This window comes from Neovison vison, chromosome 1 (assembly GCF_020171115.1).
Source record: "Neovison vison isolate M4711 chromosome 1, ASM_NN_V1, whole genome shotgun sequence".
Lineage (NCBI taxonomy): Eukaryota > Metazoa > Chordata > Mammalia > Carnivora > Mustelidae > Neogale > Neogale vison.
The window spans coordinates 117,367,497-117,393,907 of NC_058091.1; the positions used below are offsets into that span (position 1 = coordinate 117,367,497).

Here is a 26,411-nt window from a genome sequence, read left to right on the forward strand (position 1 = left end):
CCCATTCTGATGTTCCCAGGAAAAGGGGAATGCCATTTTTTGAGCCAGTTCCATGGTCAAAGCGTAGGTACTGAGGTTTCACCCGAGCTCTTTATTTCCCTGTAGCATAAATGCCTGAGAAATGGGGCTCCCCAAATACCTGAACCCTGAATACTCACTCAGGTGCACACTAAGCTTTAGACTGATGGTTAAAATAGCCAACTTCATTCACAGTGGAATCAGTTGGCCTCCACACGTGTTTGCCCTTTGCTTTCCCTTCTGCTGCCTACTCTTTATTGTGGTAATTTGAGCCTCTGGGGAGCAGGTCCCAGGGCTCTAGATTCCCCACAGCCCAGCAAAAGTAGTGAGTCAGCATTTGCTTAATATAGTGGGTTTTTAAGGACTCCTACCCCAGTACCTAAGGCTTGATAGAATGGGTAGAATTTAAATCCAGGTGACTCAAGTTCCCAAGTATTTTTCTTAAAAACGCCCACTTACCTTCCCCCCAAGTTTCCAAAACTTATAAAAAAACGTTTAATCCTTGGCTCAGTTCAAACAGGAGGGCAGGACTAATTTTGAAGCCACCTTGTTCTCCCCATTCATCAGCACCTAACCCAAAAGAACCAAGCAAGTAGGTATTTGCATGCTGGGGCTGGAACCCAACTGTCTGCAGCTATCTTGCACCTGCTGTTTGAGCACCAAGAGCCTGGCACCGTGCAAAGCATCAGCATTTGGTCCTACTGTCTTTTAGGTGGGTGCCATCAGATTTCAAATGAGACAATCAACTTGAGAGAATGGACTCATTCAGGCTCACATGCCTCCTGAATGGGAGAAGTGGGATTCAAACTCAGGGAGTGGAAGGGGTTCCAGCCACAGGCAAAACACAGGCCGTCTCCTCGGGCCCGGTAAATAGTTGAGTATGCATGGGAGGTTGGGAGAAACCACCTCTAAAACCCTTGGCTCGGGCACCTGGGTGGCTCAGTGGGTTAAAGCCTGTCTTTGGCTCAGGTCCTCCTGGGATCGAGGCCCACATTGGGCTCTCTCTCTGCTCTTTCTGCCTACTTGTGATCTCTATCAAGTAAGATCTTTAAAACAAAAACAAAAAAACCCTTGTTTTTTTGGTCTCGTGTTGTCGAGACAGCACTGTGGCTGGTGGAACAGAAATGGTCTCTCTGGTCTTGGGCTCAAAACCCTGTCCACGGAGGCCCTCAGGATTGCCAGAGGTGCAGTTGTGGCCCAACTCAGCCAGCTTGAGAGGGTTTGTTCTGCCCGTGGCTCTCAGACCTGCTGTATTCAGTGCCTGAGTGCACACAGTGAGACCAGGCAGATGTCAATCCTGATTACATTCCTTCTGTCGTCAAAATATCTGTTTCGTTCGTATTTTTTTCCTTCTGATTACGAAGATCACAGAACTTCAGAAAATCCCAGATAATCATTTCCCTCTGAGTTAAACATGGCCAACATATGTAAACTTCCAATCACTTTTACTTTGCATAAAGCTTCTTCCAATAAAACTGGGTCCTAAGTTTCATATGCCAAGTTTTTTTCCCCTCCCTCTGGACCAGTCTGACAAGCCCAGGTATTTTATCACTCCTAATACTATATTAACAGACCAGAGGAAGGAGCAAACTACACCCATCAACCCTGAGAACCCAAATTCAAGGTTCATTCCAAGATTAGATTGTACCCATTTTACCTTTAAGCAAAATTACTAACTTAAAAGCTAAAATAGAAAAAACAAAACTAGATCTTTGGTGAAAATCTTGTTTATCATTCATGGCTCAAGCTTGTTTTTTTTTTTTTTTTTTTTTTTAAGATTTTATTTATTTATGTGACAGAGAGAAATCACAAGTAGGCAGAGAGAGAGGGAGGGAAGCAGGCTCCCTGCTGAGCAGAGAGCCCTACTCGATCCCAGGACTCTGAGATCATGACCCGAGCCGAAGGTAGCGGCTTAACCCACTGAGCCACCCTTTTGAGGTACATTCTGATTATGCTTTGGATTAGCTTTTCAATTTTCTTTTTTTTTTTTTTAAAGTCTACCCATTCATTTTAGTGAACGGGAGGGGGCAGAGGGATAATCCTACATGCCCATTACAGGGCTCAATCCCCCCACCAAAATTAAGCTTCAGCTATATTAAGATGGAAGGATGAACTTGTTACTTTACCAAAGTTAAATGAAGCAGATTTAAGTTACAGGTATTTTTCTGCACCAAAACCCACCTTCCCGTACTGGGCGCAGGAGGCAAGAACTCCAATAGGAAAAGATGCCCGGGTGCCTTTGGCTCAGGTCATGATCCCAATGTTCGGGATTGAGCAGTGCCTCGCCTTGCCTCACCCCCCCCACCTCCACCCTCCACTGGGGAGTCTGCTTCTCCTCCTTCCTCAGGTAAAATCTTAAAAAACAAACACAAAACCTCCACCAGGGCAGGGCATCAGGTCAAGTGCGGGGAGGCTACTTGGAGAGCAGAGGGTCTGGAAGGATCCACAGCCCATTTGCTAAGCTTGCCTAGGAAACAGGGGCAATTACAATATTGTACAGGTCTACTACTTGTGTCTTCCTAAGCATCTCAGAGTAAATTACTACTCTGAACATAGAGTACTTAAATTTAGGGTCAGACAGACAAATCAAGTGCACCACTCCCATATGAAGAATCTAGGAACCCAATCTCCATTTGGGAACAGTTTTTGTGATCCCTACCAAGAACCAAGAACCAAGTACCAAGATGTACAACTTAGAGGGACACAACAAGAAACCCATGGAATCAAAGCATGATGTACAGAAAAGCAACTTCACGTTACGCATACTTCAGGCTAAGCAGCATGTTGCCTAGAGCTGAATCCATGTCCTCAGTGTGAAGGTCCTACCCCTCCCCTTCCACTAGTACACACTGGAAGCACTACAGGCTGGAGTCTTAGCCCAGATCTTCCCTTCTCAAGGTTCAACAGCCCTACTATTAGAAGTTATTAAATATCCAAATATAAGACTATATGGTTTTGAAGACCGACAGAATGTACACTTCCTTTTTTGCAGTATGGAGAACATGACCACCCACCAGGGGGTGCCAGAAACTGCACCCGATGTCAGCTCACAAAGCACCTCCCTCTCCCTAGTCACAGGAAGCTCAGATAACAGTAGCACTAGGATTTATTGAACTGTGCCTTAGTACAGGCGCTGGGGCTTGCCCATGGTGCTCTTGATGTACAAAGCCCGGACGTTCTGCCAGTTCTTCTTGAGCAAGGACACCAGGAAATTGACTGCTAAGTGGATGTTGTACACGAGCTCATCATCTGTCATCTTCACGTGGCCAACAGCCACTGCTAGACACAGCACCTGCGGGAAGGGTAAAGTCAAATCAGGCTGGTGGCTAGATGGAAAAGAACCAGAGCAGGCACATCTATAGGCTCCACCCATCCCTCCCCCAACTCCAGTGACCCTAATGAACAGGACCAACCCCAGGCCAAAAGACCAGGGCTATGGGCAAAGCTTCAGTTCTGCTCAGGGACTGTCACATGTCCTAAGTATCCACAGAAATTCTGCAAACCAGAGCTCCCATTCAGAGAATAGGGGTAAACTTCAGGACTGGTACTGCCTACCATCACCAAGACTTAACCTATGCATGGTAGTCAGACCTCCTCTTACCTTCTTCATCTGGAATTTGATGGTAGACTTCACTTCATCCACTTTGGCCACCATGTTCTCATTGTGGGTCAGCAAGGAAGGAAACTTGCCAGCCTTATTCAGGCCTGGGCCCAGGATTCGTGGGATCTGCTTGATCAGAGATTCTGAAGCCAAAAAGGCATCATACTTCTTGGCTGGTAAAAAGAAGACACTGGATCTTAGCAACTGGCCCCCGAAGGCAACCTCCAAACAGCTGTCAACCAACCACGAAAGTGGCCTCTAACAACCAAACTCTACCCTCTCCCTGGCCCCACATACTTAACCCTCTCCTTATTCCAGCTTATCTCTATTCTTTGGACTTTTACTGGCTCAACATTTACATGAACTTGTTGTCAGAAGCTCAGGCTGACCCATTCCCATGTTCTAATAGCAAATGCACACACTGGCTAAAACTCCAGGAGTTCAAATACTGCCTACTTCCTAGTTACAGGATAATCAGAGTACCAGTTTCCTATCTGTGAAATGCTTACACCGGGTAAAGATGAAGAAAAGAAAGAAGGGAGCTTTAAGCATAAATCCTAACTCACCTGACTGGTGAGCTTAGAGGAGCTCACCTGCTTATAAAGAATCCTCAAAGCAAATATAGGTTAAAACTATCACTTAAATCAACTCACCACAACACATCTTTTCCATGATTCTCTGCCCCCTCTTCCATCATTTTAAAATCCAAATGGCAGCCACGTCTCTTTTCTACCAGTCCCATGACAACAGTCTGGCCAAATACAAAACCAGCCCAAGCCACACTCACCCAGCTTCTTGACTAACTTCTTATTCTTGTTGAGTTTCTTCAGCGCCTCAATGTCCATGTGGGGAATATCCACTGCCTTGGCCTCATCACAGTGTTGCTGGTCCCCCAAAACACACACGGAGAACTTGGGGCGGGGAGTGGACTTAAGCCTGCGTTTTAGGGGACAGAACAGGTCAAGCCCCGCCTGGGTTTCCAAAGCAGGTGAAGGTGTCTGGGGCCGCGGCAGCCACGGAGCCTTACCCAGAAGGTCCACATTCACCAACAGCTAGTCTGGCTTCTCAAACTAGCCGGCGGGCTCGGCCAAGGCCTCCCCACGCCTCCCCTCTTATTTTAAGACCCAGGGTGGGGGTCCGTCCAGCCACGCCTGCCCGGGGCAGGGGTTCTGAACTACCCAAGCGTGTCCGTGCCGCGGTGGCCGCCCGCCCGCCTTCAGCTCAACAGGGGCTTAGAAGGTGGCGAAGGGCACGGCGGGGCAAGGAGGGCTGGGTGGGGTCAGAGCGGTGCCAACCTGACGGTGCCCGAGAAGCGTTTGTCCTTCTGAGGGTCGTAGTTCTTCAGGCTGATCTGCAGCTCCACCGTCTCCAAAAACCTTAGAGAAGGCGACAGAGTGAGGACGCCGCCCGCGGCTCGCACGCCGCTGCCCTCCCCATCAAGCCCCGCTTACTTCCGGCGCTTGCGCTGGTTCCCGTGCAGGACTTCCCGCACCGCCTCGTACAGGGTGTCGCGGGACACTTTGCTGCTGCGAGAGAGAAACAAGGCGAGCGCTCAGCACTTGGCGAGGCCCGGATCGGCACCTGGAAACTTCGGTGTGATCGGAAGCCTCGGGCCTTCAAAAGCACCCCGAGGGCATTCCGGACACCACGTCAGGCCCTTTGAGTGCGACTTCGATGCAAGCCCCAGAGAGTCGGACTCGAACACCAGGCAGCGCAGGACGACGCCCGGCGAGAAATGCCCCTCAGCGAAGCAGGGGCAAAGACCACCACCGATTCAGCCGGCAAGTCCCCCTCCCTACCACAGTGCCAGGAGTCGCGGATGACGGTGGATAGCTCCCCAAGCGCCACTCACCTCATGATTCTCGCGCCGCAGTAACCGGAAAAGAGAGTAAGGGAACTGGCGCAAGCGCTCAAATAAGGCTCTTGTTCTCGCGAGATGCCTACTCCTGTAGCTCCCTCTCCCACCGCAGCTAGGCTCCGGCGCTCAACCCCGGGGAGCGCCGCGTCTGCGGCTGCTAGAGGGCGCTGCCGCGCGCTGCACAACTAGACTGGCTCAAAGGCGAGGAGGTCCGGTCCTGGGCGCCCCGTGGCTCAGAACACCCCGCTTTGCGCCAGCTACTGCTAGGCCCTTAAAGAGGCTGGTCCTGGGCACCGCAGCGTGATGGCCGCCGAGAGCGTGCAGCTCCCGCGTTTTTGCCCCTCCACCCTTTTCTGCCCACCTCCTCCGGCCCTCCACTCCGGCTTCGTGTCTCAACAGCATGCTTTACTCTGACCCCTCCCTTATCATCTTGCTCTGGGGCTCATGGTTTCAGAGAAGTCGTGAGAAGGGAGATGCAGAAAGTTCTGCAGTGAGGAAGAGCTGGGAAGATACTTGATAGTTGATTGAATCACACCTACCCGTTAAATGTTTACCATGAACAAACCTCCAACTCCAGAGAGCTTCGCCCACCTTCCAGGCCCCACTCCCTGTAGTCCGTGCCATAGTCAGCTACTCAGCAGACAGCTCTGATGGGGCTGAGGGGAGTGGTCTCACACAACACTGCCCAGAACGTGAATGAATGAATGAACTAGAGATCTCTGTCACCTTCCCCTCACAGAAACTTTCGCCAGGAAAAAGATGCCCCTTGTCACTGAGTAGGGTGGGAGATGGCAGGGTCTGTTAGTTCTCAAAAAATACCCAGAGTTCGTAAGAAGGCAGACACTGACTCAAAGAAAACATTAAACTTCCTACTTGTTTTTTTTAAGATTTTATTTATTTGACAGACAGAGATCACAAGTAGGCAGAGAGGCAGGCTGAGAGGAGGGGGCGGAAGCGGGCTCCCTGCTGAGCAGAGAGCCGGATGTGGGGCTCGATCCCAGAACCCTGGGATCATGACCTGAGCCAAAGGCAAAGGCTTTAATCCACTGAGCCACCCAGGTGCCCCAAACTTCCTACTTTTTAATAAATTATTATCCAAGTCAGAACACAGAAGGTAATAACATACACTTGAGTGCAAGATATTTGTGCACAGGACACAGGTCACCTCAGGGCTCCTGAAGCATCATTCATCTACCCGGGTCTGCTTTGACCCTACTGAGGTCTTTCAGAAAGTTTCCATCCGCACAGTCTGAAGCAAAAGTGACAAAGAGTGAGCCCAGGGTCAGCATCCCTTGGAAATAAAGCTCATCAAGCCTGCTTAGCCCGGGACCTTCTCTGCTGGCTAGGAGGCCAAGATGTTTTCTCTGCATCCTGGAGCAGGGAGGCAGCAGACCCTTGGCATGGCCAGGCTCTGCCTTTACCCCCAGGCAACGAGTCAGAGTGAGGCACTGACTGAGAGCAGAAGCATCCTTCAGGCAGCTGGAGAACTATCCTTCAGGCTCCAGGATTGATGGTCAGGGGGCCAGATGTCTCAGGGCAGCCTGTAGGGGCTTCCTCAGGAAAGTGGTGTTGAGCTCTAGGGCTGTGGCCAGGCCCAGCCTGTGGAACTCAGTGATCTGGGGACAGGGAAGAATCATATCAAGACTCCAGCAACTGATCCTTCCCCTTTCCCCTCTGCCCATGGCCCTGTTTAGGAAGGAGAGAGCAATCAGGACATAAGGACAATGGAGGAGATATCTAAATGCATTACTTCACCATGATTATGCAAGGTCTTCAGGTTCAAGTGGACCTGGGTCAGATATTAACCGTACAACTTACGAAGAGAGCCACATCAATGACAGTTGACAATTATTGGGTGCTCACCATGTGGCAACTTTATAAACCTAGCTTCATGTAACCTGCACAACCCTCCATTTTACAGATGAGAAAACTGAGGGTCGGAGATACTCCACAGTGGCTGTCACACTCCTTCTATGCCACACTGTTTCTTCTATGACCTGTGGGATCCTGACAGATCTTTAACCTGTATCTTCTCTCCAATCCCCACTCCTTACAGATACCAGAGGCTCCTTTACAAAATGCAAATCTGACCAAATCACTCCAGCTTCAGCTGGGCCCTGGGGTAACTTCTGATGTCTCATATTGGAGGCCCTTCTTTTAGGATCATCAGGCTCTCCAGAGGATCCAGGAGCCTCCTGAAAATGTGCATAAATGTGTGTTCAGATTTTCATTTTTCTGGGAGGATCTATAGCTTTCATCAAATCATCAAATGGGCCTGTGACTCCCCCAAAAAGGCAAAGAGCCAACAGCCAAGGACACCTGACCTTCAAGATAAAGCCCATGCTCCTCATCATACCCTACAGGGTCTTCCATAGGTGTTAGCATGGCCTGGCCATGTGACCTTGGGTAGGTCACTTTAACCTCTCTGAGTCTCAACTTCCTCATCTATAAAATGGAGCTAATAATAGTATCTTCTCATTGGTCTAACACATGGAATAAACTAGCAAGTTAACGTAGGCAAAGGGCTTTGAACAGTGCCTAAGACCTAGCAGGGCTCAGTGTTTAAACTCTGACCTCTAACCTCACCCCTACCATCATCCATTCTCATGTTTTTAGGCCTCAGTTAATCCCTGTAGATCCTTGTTTATACTATTTCCTTGGCCTGAAATGCCCTTTCCTCAGTCTTGGGCCTTGGCCACCACTCACCCTTTCAGAGCTGAGAAGCCTGTCTTAACTCCCAAACACAAGGTTTAGTTGCCTCCTCTTGCTCTGCAACCAAATGCCCCACACACACCTCTCACCTGGTTCCTTCCAGATTATTAGGCTGATCTGGTTACCCCCTCTCTCCCACCTCACTGGCACCGGTGGAGAGGTCAAGTCAAGGATGGGACTGTTGATTCCCCAGTGCACCATACAGCATCTGGCCCACAGCGGTGTAGGCTGGATGAGCGAATTCCTAAGCAGTCACATTCCCCAGTCTGGGGCTTGAACTTATAGTTGGCCTTGCTAACACTCGGGGGGTCTTCCCCAGCAAACATCTAGATGTACATGCTTGTGGCGCACTCACAGTAGCGGGATCAACCCTCACGGCCCTACCAATACTCACACTGGCCTGATACTTGGTCATCACCGTCAGCATGAGCTTGGCATAGGCCACAGATGCGGTGGCCGCTGGTCCCTCTTTACAGAGTTTCTCCATCAACACACTGAACTTCTCAGGGGTCATCTCCACCTGCACACATTGGGAGATGGGATAAGAGAATAAGAAAGGGCCCCAGATTCAATTCCAAACTCTACCACTTTCTAACTAAGTAAGCCTGGATAGGTCACATAACCAAACAAAGCCTCAGTTTCTGCATCTGTAAAATGGTTCTCATGATACCTAACGCTAAAGACAGTGAAAAGAATTAAATGAGATAAGGCACATAGAGCCTGGTGCATAGGTCTCAGCTTTGCTTGGTGGCCAAAGATATAAAGAAGTGAGGAGTCCCAAGGGTACCGTCAGCATAATAGCATCAGCTCTCCTTCATAATAACTGAATTAATGCTTGTTATGCAACAGGCACTGTTCTGAGCATTTTCCACCAATTATCTACTTCCACCTCACCCCAGCCTTGGGCAGTACTTACTATCATCACTCCCCTTTTGTAAACGGGAAAACTGAGGCATAAAGAGGTTAGGTCAGCTATCTAAGTTATAAACAAATGAGGCAGAACTTTAGGTAGTCATATGGAAAACTGCCAAAATATACTGTAAGTTAAAAAAGCAATGTACGGGGGTGCCTGGGTGACTCAGTTGATTAAGAGTCTGCCTTCGGCTCAGGTCATGATCCCAGGGTCCTGGGATCAAGCTCTGCGTCGGGCACCCTGCTCATGGGGAAGCCTGCTTCTCCCTCTCCTACTCCCCCTACTTGTGTTCCCTCTCTCACTGTGTCTTTCTCTGTCAAATAAGTAAAATCTTTATTTAAAAAAAAAAAAGCAAAGGACAGAGCACTGAGCTCAGCATGTTGCCATCTACGTAAAAAGTAGGCCAAAAGTCAACTTAAACACGGGTCCTTATATATAAAAGCATCTCTGGGAGAGTTCCCCTGAAACTACTAATACTGATTAGTCCTGGAGAAGGGAATCTGGATGGCAGGGGTAGTATTTTTCACTCTAGCTTTTGAGCTTTAAAATTTATGAACATAGAGGCACCTGAGTGACTCAGTGGGTTAATCATCTGACTCTTGGTTTCAGCTCAGGTCATGATCTCAGGGTCATGGGATTGAGTCCCAAGTAGGGCCCTACACTGAGTGGGGAGTCTGCTTGGGATCCTCTCTCCCTCCCCCTCTACCCCTCCCCACACTCGCACATATGCACTCTCTGTCTCTTTCTCAAATTAATAAAATCTTTGCTTCCATTGGTTAAGTGTCTGCCTTCAGCTCAGGTCACAATTCCAGTGTCCTGGGATCAGGCCCCACATCAGGCTCCCTGCTTAGTGGGGAGTCTGTTTCTCCCTCTCCTACCGGCTTGTGATATCTCTGTCTCTCTCTCAAATAAATAAACAAAATCTTTAAAAAAAAAAATTGTGAACCTATGAATTTATAACCTATTCAAAAATTAAGTTAAATCCAGGGTGCCTGGATGGCTCAGTCAGTTAACTGTCTGACTCTTGGTTCTGCTCAGATCACAATCCCAGGATTATGGGATTGAGCCCCATGTCATGCTTCATGCTCAGCATGGAGTCTGCTTCAGATTCTCTCTCCCTCTCCCTCCTGCACTCATTTGCTCTCTCTCAAATAAATAAATAAAACTTTCATAAATAAAATAAAATTAAGTTAAATTTCACACACATACCCCCAAAAGTCCCTCTCTAAGGCCACACAGCTAAGAAGAGGCACAGCCTGGGCTCTACCATGCAGTCCACTCTCGGCTACCAGCCTTTCAAGCTCCAGGACTCACCTGCTGTCATGGCCCCGCCTGCTGCAGGGCAGTTGTCCTGTTTGCCTCCATCCCTGGAGGGACCTGAAACCCAGGGGACCTATGCCCACCAGCCACCGCACACCCAGCACACACGGCGATGGCACTGCCACACTTCTGCATCCACCCTTCCCTAAGGAAGCCTGCTTACCTGCCGCTCCAGCAGGGACTGCAACACCACGAAAGTGTCCTCTTTCCAGGGCAGGTCCAAGATCTGTCTGCAAGAAGCAGAGGTCCCACTGAGAATGGCCCATGTCTGGATATCTACGGCTATATCTAAGGCCCTGGAGACAGCCAAGGCTCCCCCAGCCAACACAGCAAGTCATCAGAGCCCCCCCCCCCCCACCCCGCCACCCAAAGCTGGCAGCCACCCAGTAGCCAGCCCACACTTGGTGCTGGGAAGGCTATGACCCAAGACGCCTGGGGCGGTGGATCACGAAGGATTTGGCATGAGGTGTACCAAGGCTCCCTGAAAAATAGCAGGAGTGGAGAGTGCATTGTGAGGACAGAAGGTGAGGGTGACCCAGGGCAGAGGATCATGGCCCATTGAGAGGTCCATGAGGCTTTCCAAAAGGCAGCCTTCCCTGCAGCGCCCAGCCCATGGCGGCGGCCACTCCAGCTGTGCCTCCTAGGCTAAGGAGTCATCCCCGGCTTGTGTGGAAAGGCAGTGTTGTCACATGGGAGCAGTGTGGCTTCTCAGATGCGCAGCCTAGAGTCTGATCCCAGGGTTTACCACTTGTCGGCTGTGTGACCTTTGGCCCACGCCCCATAATGAACATGAGCTTCAGTCTTTCTGTCTCTAGGGTGGCCACAGCACCCACCTCACAGCACTGTGTGAGGACTAACGGAGAGAACTAAAAGCACAGAGAAAGGACTCAATCAGAGGTGGCTGACGTTACTTTTCAGACCCTCCTCTTCTCCCGTGAGAGTCTCCATTTTATAGTTCACATTAGGGTCATGGGGTCTTAGCTCCTTGTGTCTGGATTTTTTTTTTTTTAAAGATTTTATTTATTTGACACAGAGAGAAAGAGAGAGACAGTGAGAGAGGGAACACAACCGGGGGAGTGGAAGAGAGAAGCAGGCCTCCTGTGAAGCAGGGAGCCCGACGCGGGGCTCAATCCCGGGACCCTGGGACCTGAGCCAAAGGCAGATGCTTAACAACTGACCCACCCAGGCACCCTATGTGTCTGGATCTTGACTCCCCAGTTTTAATACCCAAATTGAACACCAATTTATTTATTTATTTATAAGATTTTTTTATTTATTTATGTGACAGAGATTACAAGTAGGCAGAGAGGCAAGCAGAGAGGAAGGGAAGCAGGCTCCCTGTCCAACAGAGAGCCCGATGCGGGGCTCGATCCCAGGACCCTGAGATCATGACCTGAGCTGAAGGCAGAGACTTTAACCCACTGAGCCACCCAGGCGCCCTGAACACCAATTTAATAACAATTTTGAGCACTGACTTGAGCCAAGTACTGTGCTGTGGTCTATGTGCATTACCAAATTTAACATCTAGAAAAATCCTCCCAGAGAAACATTATCCCCATTTCTCATATGAGGAAACAGGCTCAGAGAGATGGAGAAGGCTGCTGGAATCGACACAGGGCAAGGCTGAGATTTGAAATCCTGTCCACCTGGCTCCAGAGCCAGACTCTTAACTGCTGGCCAGGCTCTAGCTATGCTGTGAACTGCTCCAGTGGAGACCACCAGCTTCTTCCCTGCGCTCCCCAAGGCACCTGGCCCAGAAGACTGGAACCCAGGGCTTGGGAAGGGTCCCAGGATGGCAACTTGTACAAGCATAAGGGGGGTGGGAGCAGGGAGAGGCACAAGCCAGGCTCAGACCACAGCAAGAGAGGCATCCGCTGTGCTGTGGCCCCTGCTTCAGGCTCAGGGCCCGCTCCCCAGCCGACTCCAGCTCTAGGAGACCAGGAACGGGCTGGGCCCATGCGAGGGGGTGGAGTAGGGGCAGCAGGGAGGGCTGTATGCTCACCCCAGCATCAGAACCTGCGTGTCCGGCGCCAAGGCCTCATCCTTCAGAAGGCAACACAGTAACTCCGTTTGAGCTGGGCCTACGTAGGGGACAGCAGAGGGGGGAGGTCTGGGGGTAAAGGGCAGGAGAGGATGGAACAGAATGCCTAGCTCATTATAGGGGGGCATCATCAGGGAAGGAAGGTATCTTTACCGACTGAATACACAATGGCCAGGGTCGCCTGGAGTGAAAGGTGCTGGGAAATGAGAGGGCAGAGCTACCAGGCTTGGGGCTGTTTCCAGAATTACCTGTTTCTGGGGCCTGGAGCACCGGGCCAAGAAGGGCTCTGCAGACAGGATAGGCATACTTGGCACAGAAGGAGGTCAGGGCCATGATGAGCAGGCGGGAGGCCGAGGAAGTCAGGGAGAGAATCTACAGCCAATGGGGAGGAAAATATTCATCACCCATTTCTTTTTCCCTTTAATAAATGTTTATTAGACACGTATTTCAGATGGTGATACATGTTACAAAGAAAAAACCAAAGTTCTTTTATCTCAGACTCACATGGATTCACCCATTGGAAAAGATACAAAGCCCAGCTCCAAAACCCCTTCAGCTTCTGGAAGGGTCTGGGACCCAAGAAGGAGGAAGTCTATGCCATGTGATGGATGGCCTGGAGGTCCATGCCCTTCCCTTGTCCCACACTGCCTCGACTGGCCAGACACATTATAAGGTTGGAAACCCCCTCTCCCAAGCTCCACCCTTCCAAGGGCTCAGATTCTCCCCCACAAAGTGCCTAACATGCCAAATATATGGCAACACACCTACCCGTCTAAGAAAGAGGCTCCTGGTCAGAATGGTCGCATTGCTAAGGCTAAGATCTGGTGAAAGGGACAGGAGCCAGGTGCAGAGCTGCAAGAGAGCTGGGTCCGAGAGCTGTGGGAGCTGCAGCTGGGCACACAGCAGGTCCATCTGCCAAGTAGGAGGGAGGACACAGACACACTCAGTCTGCCTCTGCTAGGCTGTCTCAAGCTAACAGGGCAGCAGAATGGGTAGGGCAAGGATATTCCAAGGTAGGATGAGGCGGGAGAGCTGCCCCCATGGTGAGGATCCAAGGGCTAAAAGAAAGCACACAGGGTGAAAAACCCCAGCAAGATCCCCTTCTCCATTCCCACATGAGGCAAAGAAACACAGACTTAAATGGAAAAAGGCTGGGGAGAGGGGATGTATCCTCAGGGTCTTAAGGGACTCACCTGGCTGGGACTGCATTCATGGAGAAGCTGTAGCTCAAGTGGGGGAGCGCCCTCCAACCCCTAGAAAGGCAAATCCCATGTTAGAGCCCTTGATGATGAGTCAGAGACCACCCCTTTGTCTGGCACAGTGGGTGGATGAGGACCCTGGATGCTACCAGAGGAGAGGGACTTGTCTGGGGTTAGATGACCTATCTGTCCTTGGGCTAAGACAAGCCCCTGCAGTGACTGTCCTCCGACCCCTGCAGTGACTGTCCTCCGACCGCCACTCCGACCCCCGCCATCCAAACAACCTGTGCTTCCCTGGGCAGGGCTGAGGTCTAGTCGGCAGGTGGATGGCGGGGCAACAGTGAGCAGGGGCCACTTACCTCCCCAAAGGTCTTGAGCAGCTGCTGCAGCCTGGGAACCTGGTCCTAAAGAGGAGAGTCCAGTCACTGCCAAGTCCCTACCAGCACAGTGTGGCCCCAGGCCCAGTCCTAACCCCCTCTTCCGAGAAGGCCGCAGATCAGTGAGAGCTAGCAGGCAAGGATGATTCCAGGGAGTCAAGAACTCGAAGCCTAAACCTTGAGAGGTGCTTAAGAACTCAAAGGCAACGAAGCCCATGGAAATGCAGCTGCCTAGACTTGTCCTCTCTGCACCCACCCTCATGGGGGAAGACCTAGGCCTGGGACTGGGAGGACAGGCAGGAAGCTGGCACGATTCCACTCCCTCCACAGTATAGCCCTGGAGCTTCTCTTCTTGGGTGGCAACGCTTTAACTTCGTATTGTCGATCATTAAGGCCAAAGGTTTCCGCCCTCCTATACCTCCCTTCCCACTCCCTCCTCAGAGTCTGTAAGGCAGAGACGGTTTCCTTAACCCTAGGCTCCTACCCCCTGCTCTGCGGATTCTAGTTATCCCAGTTGGGAAATAGTCTCCCTACCAGCTTTGGCCCTGGATAAACCCCCTCTCCTGGGGGATCACCCTAAACCCAGCCTCCCCATTCTAGTACCTGGACAGCTTTGGGCAACTCCAAACTCTCGGCTAGGTCCTTAGCCTCCTCCAGACTCTGACCAGCCTCCCTAGGCTCGGCCAGGACAAGCTGGTTCTCCATGGGTGAGGCACCTCCTCCGTCTGCCGGGGGCTCCAAAGACTCAGGCTCACGTCTCTCCTCTTCCTGACCTCCTTCCTCTTCCCTTTCCAAATGCCGGAACCTTTTGGGGGCCCGTCCGCCTTCAGGACTGGCAGGCTCTTCCTCTGGCCCCTTTCTGCGTTTCCCAGGCCGTGGGGAGTCCTTGTCTTCCTTGCCTTCCTCTTGTTCCTCTTCGGGAACAGGAGCCTGGGCCAATTTCAGCCTCCTGCCTCCCTGGCCTAGCCGCCTACACAGGCCTTGGAGCTCTCTCTGGCAGTCTGCAGACAGTGGGGATGTCTCCTCAGTCGCTACCCCAGCGTTCAGATCCCTCCACAGCAACTTCCCCAGGATCTGGAGCCAGGCGTCGGGGTTAGGGCTTTGGTCTTGTCGTGCAATCTGTAGCACGGGGTGTAGGCCGCTCTTGGGCAGCGATGGCCCAAGAGCCATCAATAGGGACATCAGGTTCCTCTGGCATAACGGAGGCAATCGCAGCAGCAGGGGTTTCCTGGTAGCAGAAGGAGGACAAGCAATTAAAGAGCATCTTGCTGGGAGGAGCAGAGGGCAGCTGGGATAGAGCTAGAGGTTGGATGGCCATGGACAGACAGGCAGGTACTTGGAGGTAGTACCAATAGGATGGAGGTGGTCAGCACGAGTGCCATTCAACAGACCTTCACTGAGCATGTATTTTTTTGTTGTGGGAAGCCAGTTTGAGTTCATTTTACAATTGCTAAAAAACAAAAAAATCTCTGAGCAATTCCATCTTTTTTTTTTTTTAACAATGTTTTTCATTTTTTAAGTGAGCATGTATTCATGTATTCTGTGCTAGGCTCTGCTCTTTGACACCTCCTATTTCGGCTCAAAAAATTCACATTGAAATCTATCCTATAAAAGATCCATGCTTGTTTTATGTTAAAAAAAAAAATCCCTTTCCAAACTTTATATAAAAATATACTCCAGGAGCACCTGGGTGGCTCAGTGGGTTAAGCCTCTGCCTTCAGCTCGGGTCGTGATCCCAGGGTCCTGGGATCGAGTCCCACATCGGACTCTCTGCTCAGCAGGGAGCCTACTCCCCAACCCCCTCTCTGCCTACTTGTGATCTCTGTCTGTCAAATAAATAAAATAAAATCTTTAAAAATATATATATATAGATAGATAGATATACTCCAGGGGCCCCTGGCTGTCTGGTCAGTAGAGCATATGACTTCTTCTACTTTTTTTTAAAAGACTGATTTATTTATTTAAAGTAAACTCACCACCCCAAGATCCTGAATCACATGCTCCACTGACGGAGCCAGCCAGGCGCCCCATAGAGGGTGTGTCTTGTGATCTCAGGGTCCTTAGTTCAAGCCCCACACTGGGTGTAGAGCTTACTTAAAAAGATAAATTAGGGGTGCCTGGGTGGTTCAGTCATTAAGCGACTGCTTTCAGCTGAGGTCATGATCCTGGGGTCCTGGGATCGAGCCCTGCATCTGGCTCCCTGCTCAGCGGGAAGCCTACTTCTCCCTCTCCCACCCCCTCTGCTTGTGTTCCCTCTCTGTCAAATAAATAAATAAAATCTTAAAAAAAAAAAAAAGATAAATAAATTAAACTAAAAAAAATGTTCTACAGGATGGGCCGAGACCCAAAATAATAATAATAATAATAATAATAATAGTAGTAGTAGTAGTAGTAGTAGTAGTAGTAGTAATACTCCAGGATGCTGCACAGTGCTTCCCATACAGCCCTATGCTCACCTTGGCTATCCCCCGGAACTTACAAGGTCACAGTCGTCTCGCTTTGACGTTCCTTTCACCCAACTGGATTGCTAAGAGGCAGAGGCAGTCTCTTCTTCCTCCATGTTCCAGTACCCAGCACAGCATCAGCCCATTGCAGGTACTGGGAGCACATTTACTGAGTGAATTAATTCTCTGAGAATAAGCGCCCAGAGATGAGCCTGGGCTACCATGGAGAAAGCAAAGGCAGCCATCTGCCATGTTGTCAACGCAAGAATCCAGATGCTGTGTGACTGTGACCTGAGGCTTATTGGTGTGGCAAACAAGCCATGGGTACATCGAGCCCACCTGCCATCACTCCTCTGCTCTTCTCTGTGTGACTGTGCAGGGCTGCTTGTCATCAATACAAGGGGCACCTGGGAGGTGTGAAAGAGAAAAAAAATCTGACTTTTATTTTTTTGTGAACAATAGACATGAAGTGAGAGAAAAAAAAGAAAGCAAAAGTTAAAAAGGTGGCCAGTTTGTGGTAGAGGGTATTGAGAAGTGCTGAGGCAGGGAAGACCCTACTTCAGGACTTTTAACTTTTGTGTGTGCACGGACCCCTTATCAGAATAAGTGTTAAATGTGTAAGATAAAATACATGGGCTTATGAAAGAAACCAATTATACTGGAATAAAGTTCTAACCAGGGACCCTAGATTAAGTACCCCTCCTACACTGGCAAGAAAAAAACCAGACAGAGGGATAAACATTTCCAAGGCCTCCAATTTGTGGGTGTGCAAAGTTCTCCTGACCCATTTCTTTCCTTCTTTTCTTAAGTAAGGTTCTACACCCAGCCTGGAGTCCAATGTGGGGCTTGAACTCAGGACCCTGAGATCAAGACCAGAGCAGAGGTTAAGAGCCCCATGCTCAGCTGACTGAGCCACCCAGATGCCCCTCTCCTAAACCCATTTCTCCAAAGAAATTCAAAGTGGGATGTGGGAAAACAATATTAGAATTTCCATTTCTCCTTATCTAAAACATAAGAAATTAAGTATTACAACTATTTAATGTATGGAATGGCCCTTCATAGTCCAGTCTCCAGCCTAATTCTGAGGGAGGAGTATCTGGAAGTGCAAAGCCCCTTCTCTAGCCCCCTGGTGGCTGAAGGGGGAACCTCACTTTTTTTTTTTTTAAAACTTTGTGTCTTTTCCATAATTTGATAATTAAACGCATTTATGGATACTGTATTATGTCGTTTAACAAAACCAACCTCACTAAATGGACACAGGGCTTGTAAGGATGACTGAAAAGAGACTGAATACCACGGGGTGCCTGGATGGCTCAGTCAGTTAAGCGTCTGCCTTGGGCTCAGGTCATGATCCCAAGTTCCATATCCGGCTCCCTGCTCTGGGGGAGGGAGCCTGCTTCTCCCTCTGCCTCTCCCTCTCTCTTCTCCCCGTCTCTCATGAATAAGTAAATAAATTTTTTTAAAGATTGTATTTATGGGCGCCTGGGTGGCTCAGTGGGTTGAGCCGCTGCCTTCGGCTCGGGTCATGATCCCAGGATCCTGGGGTCGAGTCCCGCATCGGGCTCTCTGCTCAGCGGGGAGCCTGCTTCCTCCTCTCTCTCTCTCTGCCTGCCTCTCTGCCTGCTTGTGATCTCTCTCTGTCAAATAAATCAATAAAAAAAAAATTTAAAAGATTGTATTTATTTATTTGACAAAGATCACAAGCAGGCAGAGAGAGAGAGGAAGAAGCAGGCTCCCCGCTGAGCAGAGAGCCTGATGTGGGGCTCAATCCCAGGACCCTGAGATCACGACCCGATCCCAAGGCAGAGGGTTTGACCCACTGAGCCACCAGGCACCCCGGTAAATAAAATCTTAAAAAAGAGAAAGAGAAGAAACGGAATACCGTAAGTAACGGAAGCCCATCAAATAAGAAAATGGCAGAGCTAGCCCTTCTGCTCCAAGCAGAAATTGTCAGCCACATAAAGAGGTAAAAAAAATAAAAAATAAAAATTCAAAATCACTCCAAAGAACGTAAGTCATCAGGGAAGTGATTTTTCTCTAAAAAAGTATACTGTGCTTTGAAAACATTATAAAAACCACCCCATTAGATGTCCGGTCACCACGTTTTAAATTTCTACTTTTGAACTTTATAACGCACACATTTTTACTCTTGTGCACACGTGGTTATACGTTAAGTATCCCTACACTTGGGGGTATGAGTTCGATTTCCTTAGAGATGAAGTATGAGATCGGAAGCCATCTGCGTCCAGGGCTTCTAGTTACTCATTTAAACGCGGCAGGAGGCGGGTGTCGCACACCCACTCGTCCTCAGTGAAGGTCTGTTGGATGCCCCTCCTTCATATCCCTGGGGTGCGCGGCAGGGACGCCTGGCTGTGGGGAACTAGTGAAGTTCTCCGGGCCTCGGTCTCATCTGGAAAAGTGGGGTGGCGCCAGCCCCTGCCTGACACGACGTGGAGGATGAAACGCGGCGCCCCGCGACCAGACGACTTACAGCTCCAGGCGACAGTCCGGACCCTCCACGACGGGTTCCTCCCGACACAGCGCCTCCAGGACGCAGCCCCAGCCGAAGGGCTCCCCGCCGCGACTGCCCAGCGCCCGCAGCAGCCCCAGGGCGCGCCACGCCCCCTCCGGCCCCAACTGCAGGGCCTGCATCAGGCACCGGGCGGGGGCCTCCAGCTGCGCCCAGGGCGCTGAGTCCGCGGCCTCCAGCTGCGCCCAGGGCGCTGAGTCCGCGCCCTCAGCCACAGCGGGCACCTCCTCCGAGGCCGCCATGCCTAGGGCTACGGGGCTGCGGCGGCCGCTGCTCTGGTTCCTGACCTCAGTCTCGAGAACAGGCGAAAGGGGGCAGAACGCCAGCGCCTGCCCGGACGCCGCTACGACCCTTCTCCCGCACGTGCCCCTGCCGGGCTCGGCGTTCGGAGCCAGCTTCGGAGCCACTCGGCCGGGAGCCCGCCAAGATTCCCGCGCTGCTTTAGAAACGTAGATAGGGGGTGTGGTCAGGGGCGGGGCCGGACGGGAAGGGGAGAGGGCAGGCCGGAAGGGGCTGGGCCATAAATGCTCCTGGCCCAAAGGACGGAGGATCGGAGTAAGGGGGCGGGACGAAGGCCGAAGGAGCTCCACGGATGGGGCGGGGCCACAACACGGGCGTTACTTGTGGGCGGGGTCATGCCGGAGATAGCGGAGTGGGGCGGGGCTTCGTGGGGCTAGGGGTAGTTGTCCGCTGACCCTCATCTAACTTCCTGCACTGGTCCCTGACTGTAGGGGAATGAGAAGTGGATGCAGAATGTACGTCAGCGATCCTGTTGTTCTTCAGGACCCAGGCATCGTTTAATTTTTCTTGATGTCCATTTTGTATGTAGGTCATGGACTTTGCGATAGGATTTAATCAGTTTGCCACCCTACCTTGACATCACCTCTTCCACAGGCCATCAACTGTCATCACATCAGGGTTTCAGTCCTTTCCAGAAATATTTGATACACAACTACCCCTGAGAATGGGGTGGTAGTAAAACCCAACACTACCTACATGATGGCCAAAGGCCTTGCTGTGAACTTCCTCCGGAGGTCCAGGAAGCCGGCTTGCTCCGGTTTTTTATCAGGGGCCAGGAGGGGCTCCACCTCCCAAGGTTTCAGTATAAGGAAAGCTGCTGGAGAAGGTGACTTTCCAGGAAAGTGGAGGGAAAGGAGGAGGAATCACTGCAGAGGATAAAAATAGAGAGGGGATGGGGTGCCTGGGTGGCTCAGATGGTTAAGTACCTGCCTTCAGCTCAGGTCATGATCTCAGGGTCCTGGGATTGAGCCCCACATCAGGCTCCTGCTCAGCAGGGAATCCTATTCTCCCTCTCCCTCTCCTCTTGCTGGGCTCTCTGTCTCTCCCTCAAATAAATAAAATCTAAAAAAAAAAAAAAAAAAAGAGGGGTGAAGAGCCCCCACGGCACCCGTAAACTTTACTCTGGCCTCCAGTTTCTAGTTACCGTTCTCTCAGTTTCTGCAGCCACACACATCCATTCATTCAATAAACCTTGACTGAGCACCTAGGACTGGGGATTCAGGGAACAAAGCAAAGACCCTCCACATTGTCACTGACACTCTAGAGAGGAGAGACAAGGAAATAATAGAATGATTGTGATTAGCGCTTTCAAGATGAATATAGCTGGGAAGGGAGATAGGGTGAGGTAATTTTAAGTAGGTAGTCAGGCAAGATGAACCTGAAGAAGATAAAGGAGCAATTCAGATAGAGATCTGTGGAAAGGCCATTTCAGGCGGAGGGGACAGCACATGCAAAGGCCCCAAGACATAGTGTGGCTGGAGCAGAATGTACTTGCTGGCGTGTAATCAGAGAAGAGATCAGAAAGGTAACAGGGCTACATCTTGTGAGGACTTGAGGTCATAAGGAGGACTTTGTTTTTCACTCTAAGTAGTATGGTAAGCCATACTTGTTTTTAAGAAATCATTCTATACCCAACATGGGATTTGAACTCATGACCATAAGATCAAGAGTTACATGGTTTAGGGACTGAGCCAGCCAGGGGCCCCTGAACGGTAGGGTAAGCCATAGGAATATTTTGAGCTGGATCTGATTTCCACTGAAGCCATTTTTTTCCCCAAAAACAATTTCAGGGAGGTGTTGAGAAAGACTAAGGAGTATTTCCAAGAGAGTGACTGCTTTGCAAAGGCTTAAAGAGCAGGAAAAAAGTTTTTTGCCAACACCTCTATCTCAGGTTGGCTGTTCTAACTTCATAGAAAAGGTCTTTGGAGGGGTGCCTGGGTGGCTCAGTGGGTTAAAGCCTCTGCTTTTGGCTCAGGTCATGATCCCAGGGTTCTGGGATCGAGGCCCACATCAGGCTCTCTGCTCCGCAGGGAGCCTGCTTCCTCCTCTCTCTCTCTGCCTGCCTCTCTGCCTACTTGTGATCTTTAAATACTTGTGATCAAATTTTTTAAAAATCTTTAAAAAAATAATAAAAATAAATAAAAAAGAAAAGGTCTTTGGTCTTCAAATGACCAGCTGTTTGGGGGTCTGGGGGACAGACCCTGACAAGTAGTGGGTAGGGTCAGGAATGCTAAATAAACTTCAATGCCTTGCCAGTTCTCCATTCTCAGCTTTACAACATGATGGTGGCTCTGGCTTATGCCCACTAAGGTCGGCATTCTAGCCAATGGGAAGGAGAATAGGAAGGAAAGCTCTAAGAGTGGTTCAAGAACCCTGGAGTCCCTTTCCTGAGACCCATGATGTCATTACTATTTTGCTAATACTAAAATGTTATTTGCCCTCTCCACCCTCCTACTCTTAGGAGCATAAAGTGAAGCTTTGCCAAGGTCAAGTGACAGGTGATACTGCAACAGAATGAAGGCGGAAACAACCCTTGGTTCGGGGGAGGGCATCTGGGCTATGAGCACTCTTTAGATACCAGCAATGATGGCTTAGATTCATTTTATTGGTTTTCTTTCAGAATCTTACAAAAGAGCAAAGTTAAAAACCAAGTCCCTGGCAAGAGAGTGAACCCTTTGTCTTTGCAAGAGCCCTCCACCTCTTCCCTTGCTCCCCAGCTGTGTTGATGCTGTGCTCCATGGGCACGGAGGGTTTGCTCCTTTCAGCCCCCACCAAGCCCTGAAAGGGAAAAGACCTACCACCTAGCAATCCCTGCCCCTCAGCCCCATACCCCACATGTTGATCCTGGTTACAGAATCCCGAGGTAGGAATCATTGGAATCCAGTAAGAGTTCTGAACCCCAGAAGGCCATGGCCAAGGCACAGTCCATGAATAACACTTCGTCTTCCTGCTCGAATAACACTTCGTCTTCCTGCTCAGTGCCCCCTGGGAACACTGCTGGGCCCAGCACCTGGGAATAGAGAAAGAAATCAGTGAAAAACTCATCAGTTTCAACCCCATTGCCCCAGGAACAAGGGAGTCAAGGCTGACATGTAAGATCAGGCAGGTTGTACATAGTACAAAGATGCTGCATCCCAGCAGGTGCCTTTATCATTATGGACATGATGCATGGCTTTTACATTTATCGCAGACATTTATTATAAACATGACCAGCAGCCTCCCTGTCCCATATCCCTGCAGTTACCACCTCACTCCCGAGATCAGCTGCATACTCTCAGTCCAGGGAGGATCAGAGGTCAGGGCTTCATCCGGGAGCTGATGCAGATAAATGCAATCAGACTTGAAGGGGCAGTGGCTATTCCCTTGCATGAAGAATCGGCACCGGATCTGGCTAGGAGAGGACAGAAGGAGAGATGACTGTTGCCTTCAAGCCCTGTTGCCCCAGGAAAAAAAAAAAAGCTAACATGTAAGGTTGGGTAGGTTGTACAATACAATAAGGGTACCACTCTACCACTCTTAGTCAGCCAACACTGGTGTCAGGGTATAGATTTTACTACATTTATTACAACTATTTTCCAGCAGATGGCAGTAAAATGTCTTAAGGGATGCCTTTCTCACAAGTCCCCCAAGGTCTATTTGGGGGCAGCAGTGACCCTGGGAATCTCTTTTCCTTCTTTGAACGAAGTTTCAATAATACCACCAAAGGAGCGAAACGTCAAATACAGAAGTTTGTGGGCCACCAGTGATCGGCTTATGTAGGACCAGCTTCCTTCTTGCTGAGAAGGATGGATGGGAGGGAGAAAGAAAAGGCTAGAGGGCCTGTTAATAGCCTTTTCTCTGCATGAACACTCCCTGCTCTACACCTTTGAGTCTTACCCACTTTTTGCAGCCCCAGGGTGAATGCAGGACCTCCCTGCCTGCATTTCTCTTCTTCCTCCTCCTATTTACCCAAACCTAGCGTCAGACAGGACCCCTTCCATCTGGACAGCCTACAAAAACCCCACTCTCAACCTGTCCAAATTCCCCATCTGTTCCTCTCTCTCTGCGCTCAGGTGATAGTGCCATTCTGTGGCCACCTATGCTGAAAATATTCACTTTTTTTTTTTTTAAGATTTATTTGAGAGAGAGGGAGAGCGTGAACAAGAAGGGTGGAGGGGTAAAGGGAAGGAGAGAAGCAGACTCCCCACTAAGCAGGTAACCCAATGTGGGGCTCGATCCCAGGACCCTGAGATCATGACCTGAGCCGAAGGCAGACGCTTAACCCACTGAGCCACCCAGGCACCCAATATTCATCATTTTAAATCTTCCTTCTCCACCTCACAGCCAGTTGGCCACCCAGGTCTAGCCCTTTTTCCTTTTAAGTCCATATCCCCCCCGACCCCCTTCCTCCCAGGATGCACTAGGAGTCAGAACGCCTGGGTTCCAGCCCCACTTTCTCACTGAAGTCAAAAAGACATGCCTCAATTTCTTCTTCTGCAGCACAAGGATTGTAAGACACCCTACTTCATGGAGCTGATAATGTGCAAAGTCTGTTCTACATATTAAGCCATACCTCTTCTAGCACCCCCGGGCCTGGGTGCTCCCTTCTGGCAACTCCTGACTGGTACCCCAGATGCCAGTAGTCACACATTTTGGCCTGTCTCTGCCTGGAGTGCTCTCATTTCTCTCCTCCTGAGGGGCCCCTACTCCTCTTCCAACACCCACCTCAAATATTTCATCCTCTATGAGATTCACCCAAGAGTTTTGTCTCAGTCATTTTGTTGATCTAGCTGTTATAATCCACAGACAAAATCCAGGTGCCTTCTCAAGGATGTCGTATGTCTCACAGGTAGAGACAAGATCTTTTTTATCCCACCCTTTATCCAAATATACTTTGCATATGTCATGCATAAGTAACCCTTTGGGAAGACGGCATTAAGAAGCTTTAATTGTACCTAATTCCAGATATGGATGTATGCCTGCCTTCCCCAATGGATGAAAACTTACCCACCTTTTCCCTTGCTCCCAGGGCTGACCTTTTGGTCTTCTCAGAGACCCTTTGTTTTCAAAAATCATCTATGCAACAACATGTATTCATATCAATCTACCATCTTGCTTAAAAAACAAAGAACGACAACAAAAAAAATCAGAAGTAAGAGCCAAGCAGGGCTTCTCATTTTGCTGAGAAAACCAGAGTTGGCCAGCATTGACCTTGAGCCAGGCTGGAAGAGACACTTGGACTTGATCTGCTGCTGCCATCTCAGCCAATTTCCGAAATAGCGGAAAGAGCTCACATCCTTGTCTGCCATCTCCATCACTCTGAACTTCTAGGATTTGGGGGATCCCAGGCTGGGAACCAAGGCTGAGCAGGAGTGAACCAGGGGCTGCCTTCCCCACTCCCCTAAGCGGTTATGGTCCTCCTGACAGGCTCATCTGGTCTGAGCCTTGAAGTTCCTGATGAGCTGCTCCTTCTCAGCCGCCTTGATCACCCAGAATTTGTGGGGTATGACGTAGCTGGAATGGACCCGGCACTGGGGACAAGCCCTATACGGGTGGTAAGGGGTGGAAAGTAGTCACGAACCCAGACCTCTCTGAGGGGTTCCCTCCCTCCCTGCCTCCAGACTCCTCCTGAAACTGACTTGATGACATCCAGCGGGAAGTTCTACTGGCTCTTCCTCCACCTGCGCAGGCAGCCCAGGCAGTGGGCGTGGCTACAGTTGGGCAGGATGCCAAGCATCCGCTCAGCCTCTGGCTTGTCCCATACCTTGTCCATGCAGATGCCACATACAATATCCCGACTGTCCTGCTCCCTCTGCAGCCACACGCAGGGGCAGAGCACATCCATATTCAGTCCCCCTGCTCCTGCCCAGACACACTGCTGCCCCAAATACAGCCCTGGGGACCATGGAACCCTCCTTCAGCAGGGCTGGGTGGCTTAGAGGTCCAGTCAGGCATCCTCTGCCACTGGCCCTCCCCCGCTACCTGCTGTACCTTCTGGTCCAAGCTCTGAAGTGGGCCCACGAGCTCCCACACTGGATCTGACAGGGGCTGATTTTCCTGGGAGTAGCTGTGTTGCCATCAGCAGCTGTTGGGGGAAACTGGATCCATTCATTCATCTACTCATTCAGGCAACACCTACCCAGCATCTGGTGCACACCAGTCTCTACAGGCACGCAACGTCCAGCCGCCAAGTAGCACAGAATCCAGGCAGAATTGTAAGTCTCTAATACAACCATTGAGGACCATGCTGTCCAATAATAGCAGCCACTGGCCACATGTGGCTAGTGAGCACCCAAACGGCAGCTAGTCTGAACGGAGAGGTTCCAAAAGTGTAAAATACACAGGAGATTTTGAAGCTGAGTACCAAAAAAGACTAAAATATTCCATTAATAACTTTTTATATTGATTACAGGCTGGATAATTTGATAAATTGGGCTAAATAAAATATAGTATGAAAATTAAACTTCACCTATTGCTTTTTACTTTTTTTTAAAAGATTTTTTATTTATTTATTTGACAGAGAGAGATCATAAGTAGGCAGAGAGGCAGGCAGAGAGAGAGAGAGGAGGAAGCAGGCTCCCTGCTGAGCAGAGCCCGATGCAGGACTCGATCCCAGGACCCTGAGATCATGACCTGAGCCGAAGGCAGTGGCTTAACCCACTGAGCCACCCAGGCGCCCTACTTTTTTTTTTTTTTTAAGTAGGCTCCACCCTCATACCCAGCATGGAGCCCAACACCGGGCTTGAACTCAAAACCCTGAGATCAAGACCTGAGCTGAGATTCAGAGTCAGACACTTAACCAACTGAGCCACCCAGGTGACCCGCTTTTTAACATGGCTACTAGAAATATTTAAATTGCATATATGAATTGTGACCACGTCAGAGTACAGTTTGGCAGTTCCTCAAAATACTAAACATGGAGCTACTATACAATCCAGCAATTCTGCTTCTAGGTATATACCAAAGAGAAATGAAAACATGTATGTCCACACAAAAACTTACACATGCATGCTTATATCAACATTATTTGCAATAGCCAAAAAGCAAAACAAATGTCCATCAACTGATGAAAAAAAAAGACAAAAGGCAGTATTTTCATACAGCAGGAGATTAATCGGC

The 26,411-nt window shown here is 50.0% G+C and overlaps 2 protein-coding genes across 5 annotated transcripts; both read right to left on the reverse strand.

Annotated features, from left to right (window-relative positions):
• Positions 1-3,106: 3,106 nt before the first annotated feature.
• RPL10A (ribosomal protein L10a) lies at positions 3,107-5,568 on the reverse strand. Of its 2 annotated transcripts, none has more exons than XM_044254842.1 (6): positions 5,472-5,568; positions 5,071-5,145; positions 4,915-4,995; positions 4,407-4,555; positions 3,620-3,792; positions 3,107-3,310 (listed from the first exon to the last, which is right to left on the reverse strand). In XM_044254842.1, the coding sequence occupies exons 1-6, from the start codon at positions 5,474-5,476 to the stop codon at positions 3,140-3,142; spliced, it is 654 nt and encodes a 217-aa protein (XP_044110777.1). In that variant the 5' UTR covers positions 5,477-5,568; the 3' UTR covers positions 3,107-3,139. The 2 variants fall into 2 exon arrangements, with proteins under 2 accessions (XP_044110777.1, XP_044110780.1); XM_044254845.1 differs by having other exon boundaries at positions 5,071-5,142; positions 5,472-5,504.
• Positions 5,569-6,515: 947 nt separating this feature from the next.
• On the reverse strand, positions 6,516-19,451 carry FANCE (FA complementation group E). Of its 3 annotated transcripts, none has more exons than XM_044254847.1 (10): positions 18,975-19,451; positions 14,643-15,267; positions 14,022-14,066; positions 13,657-13,716; positions 13,232-13,375; positions 12,712-12,835; positions 12,425-12,503; positions 10,586-10,652; positions 8,584-8,709; positions 6,516-7,093 (listed from the first exon to the last, which is right to left on the reverse strand). In XM_044254847.1, exons 1-10 carry the CDS (start codon positions 19,253-19,255, stop codon positions 6,992-6,994), a joined length of 1,653 nt encoding a protein of 550 aa, XP_044110782.1. In that variant the 5' UTR covers positions 19,256-19,451; the 3' UTR covers positions 6,516-6,991. The 3 variants fall into 3 exon arrangements, with proteins under 3 accessions (XP_044110782.1, XP_044110788.1, XP_044110787.1); XM_044254853.1 differs by lacking the exon at positions 18,975-19,451 and adding an exon at positions 16,496-16,525; XM_044254852.1 differs by lacking the exon at positions 6,516-7,093 and having other exon boundaries at positions 8,647-8,709; positions 10,586-10,648.
• Positions 19,452-26,411: the final 6,960 nt, after the last annotated feature.

Excerpts from the sequence above, each read along its gene's own strand:
- FANCE (XM_044254847.1), bottom strand. The coding sequence starts at position 19,255 with ATGGCGGCCTCGGAGGAGGTGCCCGCTGTGGCTGAGGGCGCGGACTCA. Across the intron at positions 14,067-14,642 it reads AGTTGCCCAAAGCTGTCCAG|GACCAGGTTCCCAGGCTGCA; the intron begins GTACTAGAATGG and ends TCTCCTCTTTAG. Across the intron at positions 13,717-14,021 it reads TGCTCAAGACCTTTGGGGAG|GGGTTGGAGGGCGCTCCCCC; the intron begins GTAAGTGGCCCC and ends TTGCCTTTCTAG.
- RPL10A (XM_044254842.1), bottom strand. Across the intron at positions 4,996-5,070 it reads AACCAGCGCAAGCGCCGGAA|GTTTTTGGAGACGGTGGAGC; the intron begins GTAAGCGGGGCT and ends GCCTTCTCTAAG. Across the intron at positions 4,556-4,914 it reads CGCTTCTCGGGCACCGTCAG|GCTTAAGTCCACTCCCCGCC; the intron begins GTTGGCACCGCT and ends CCTAAAACGCAG.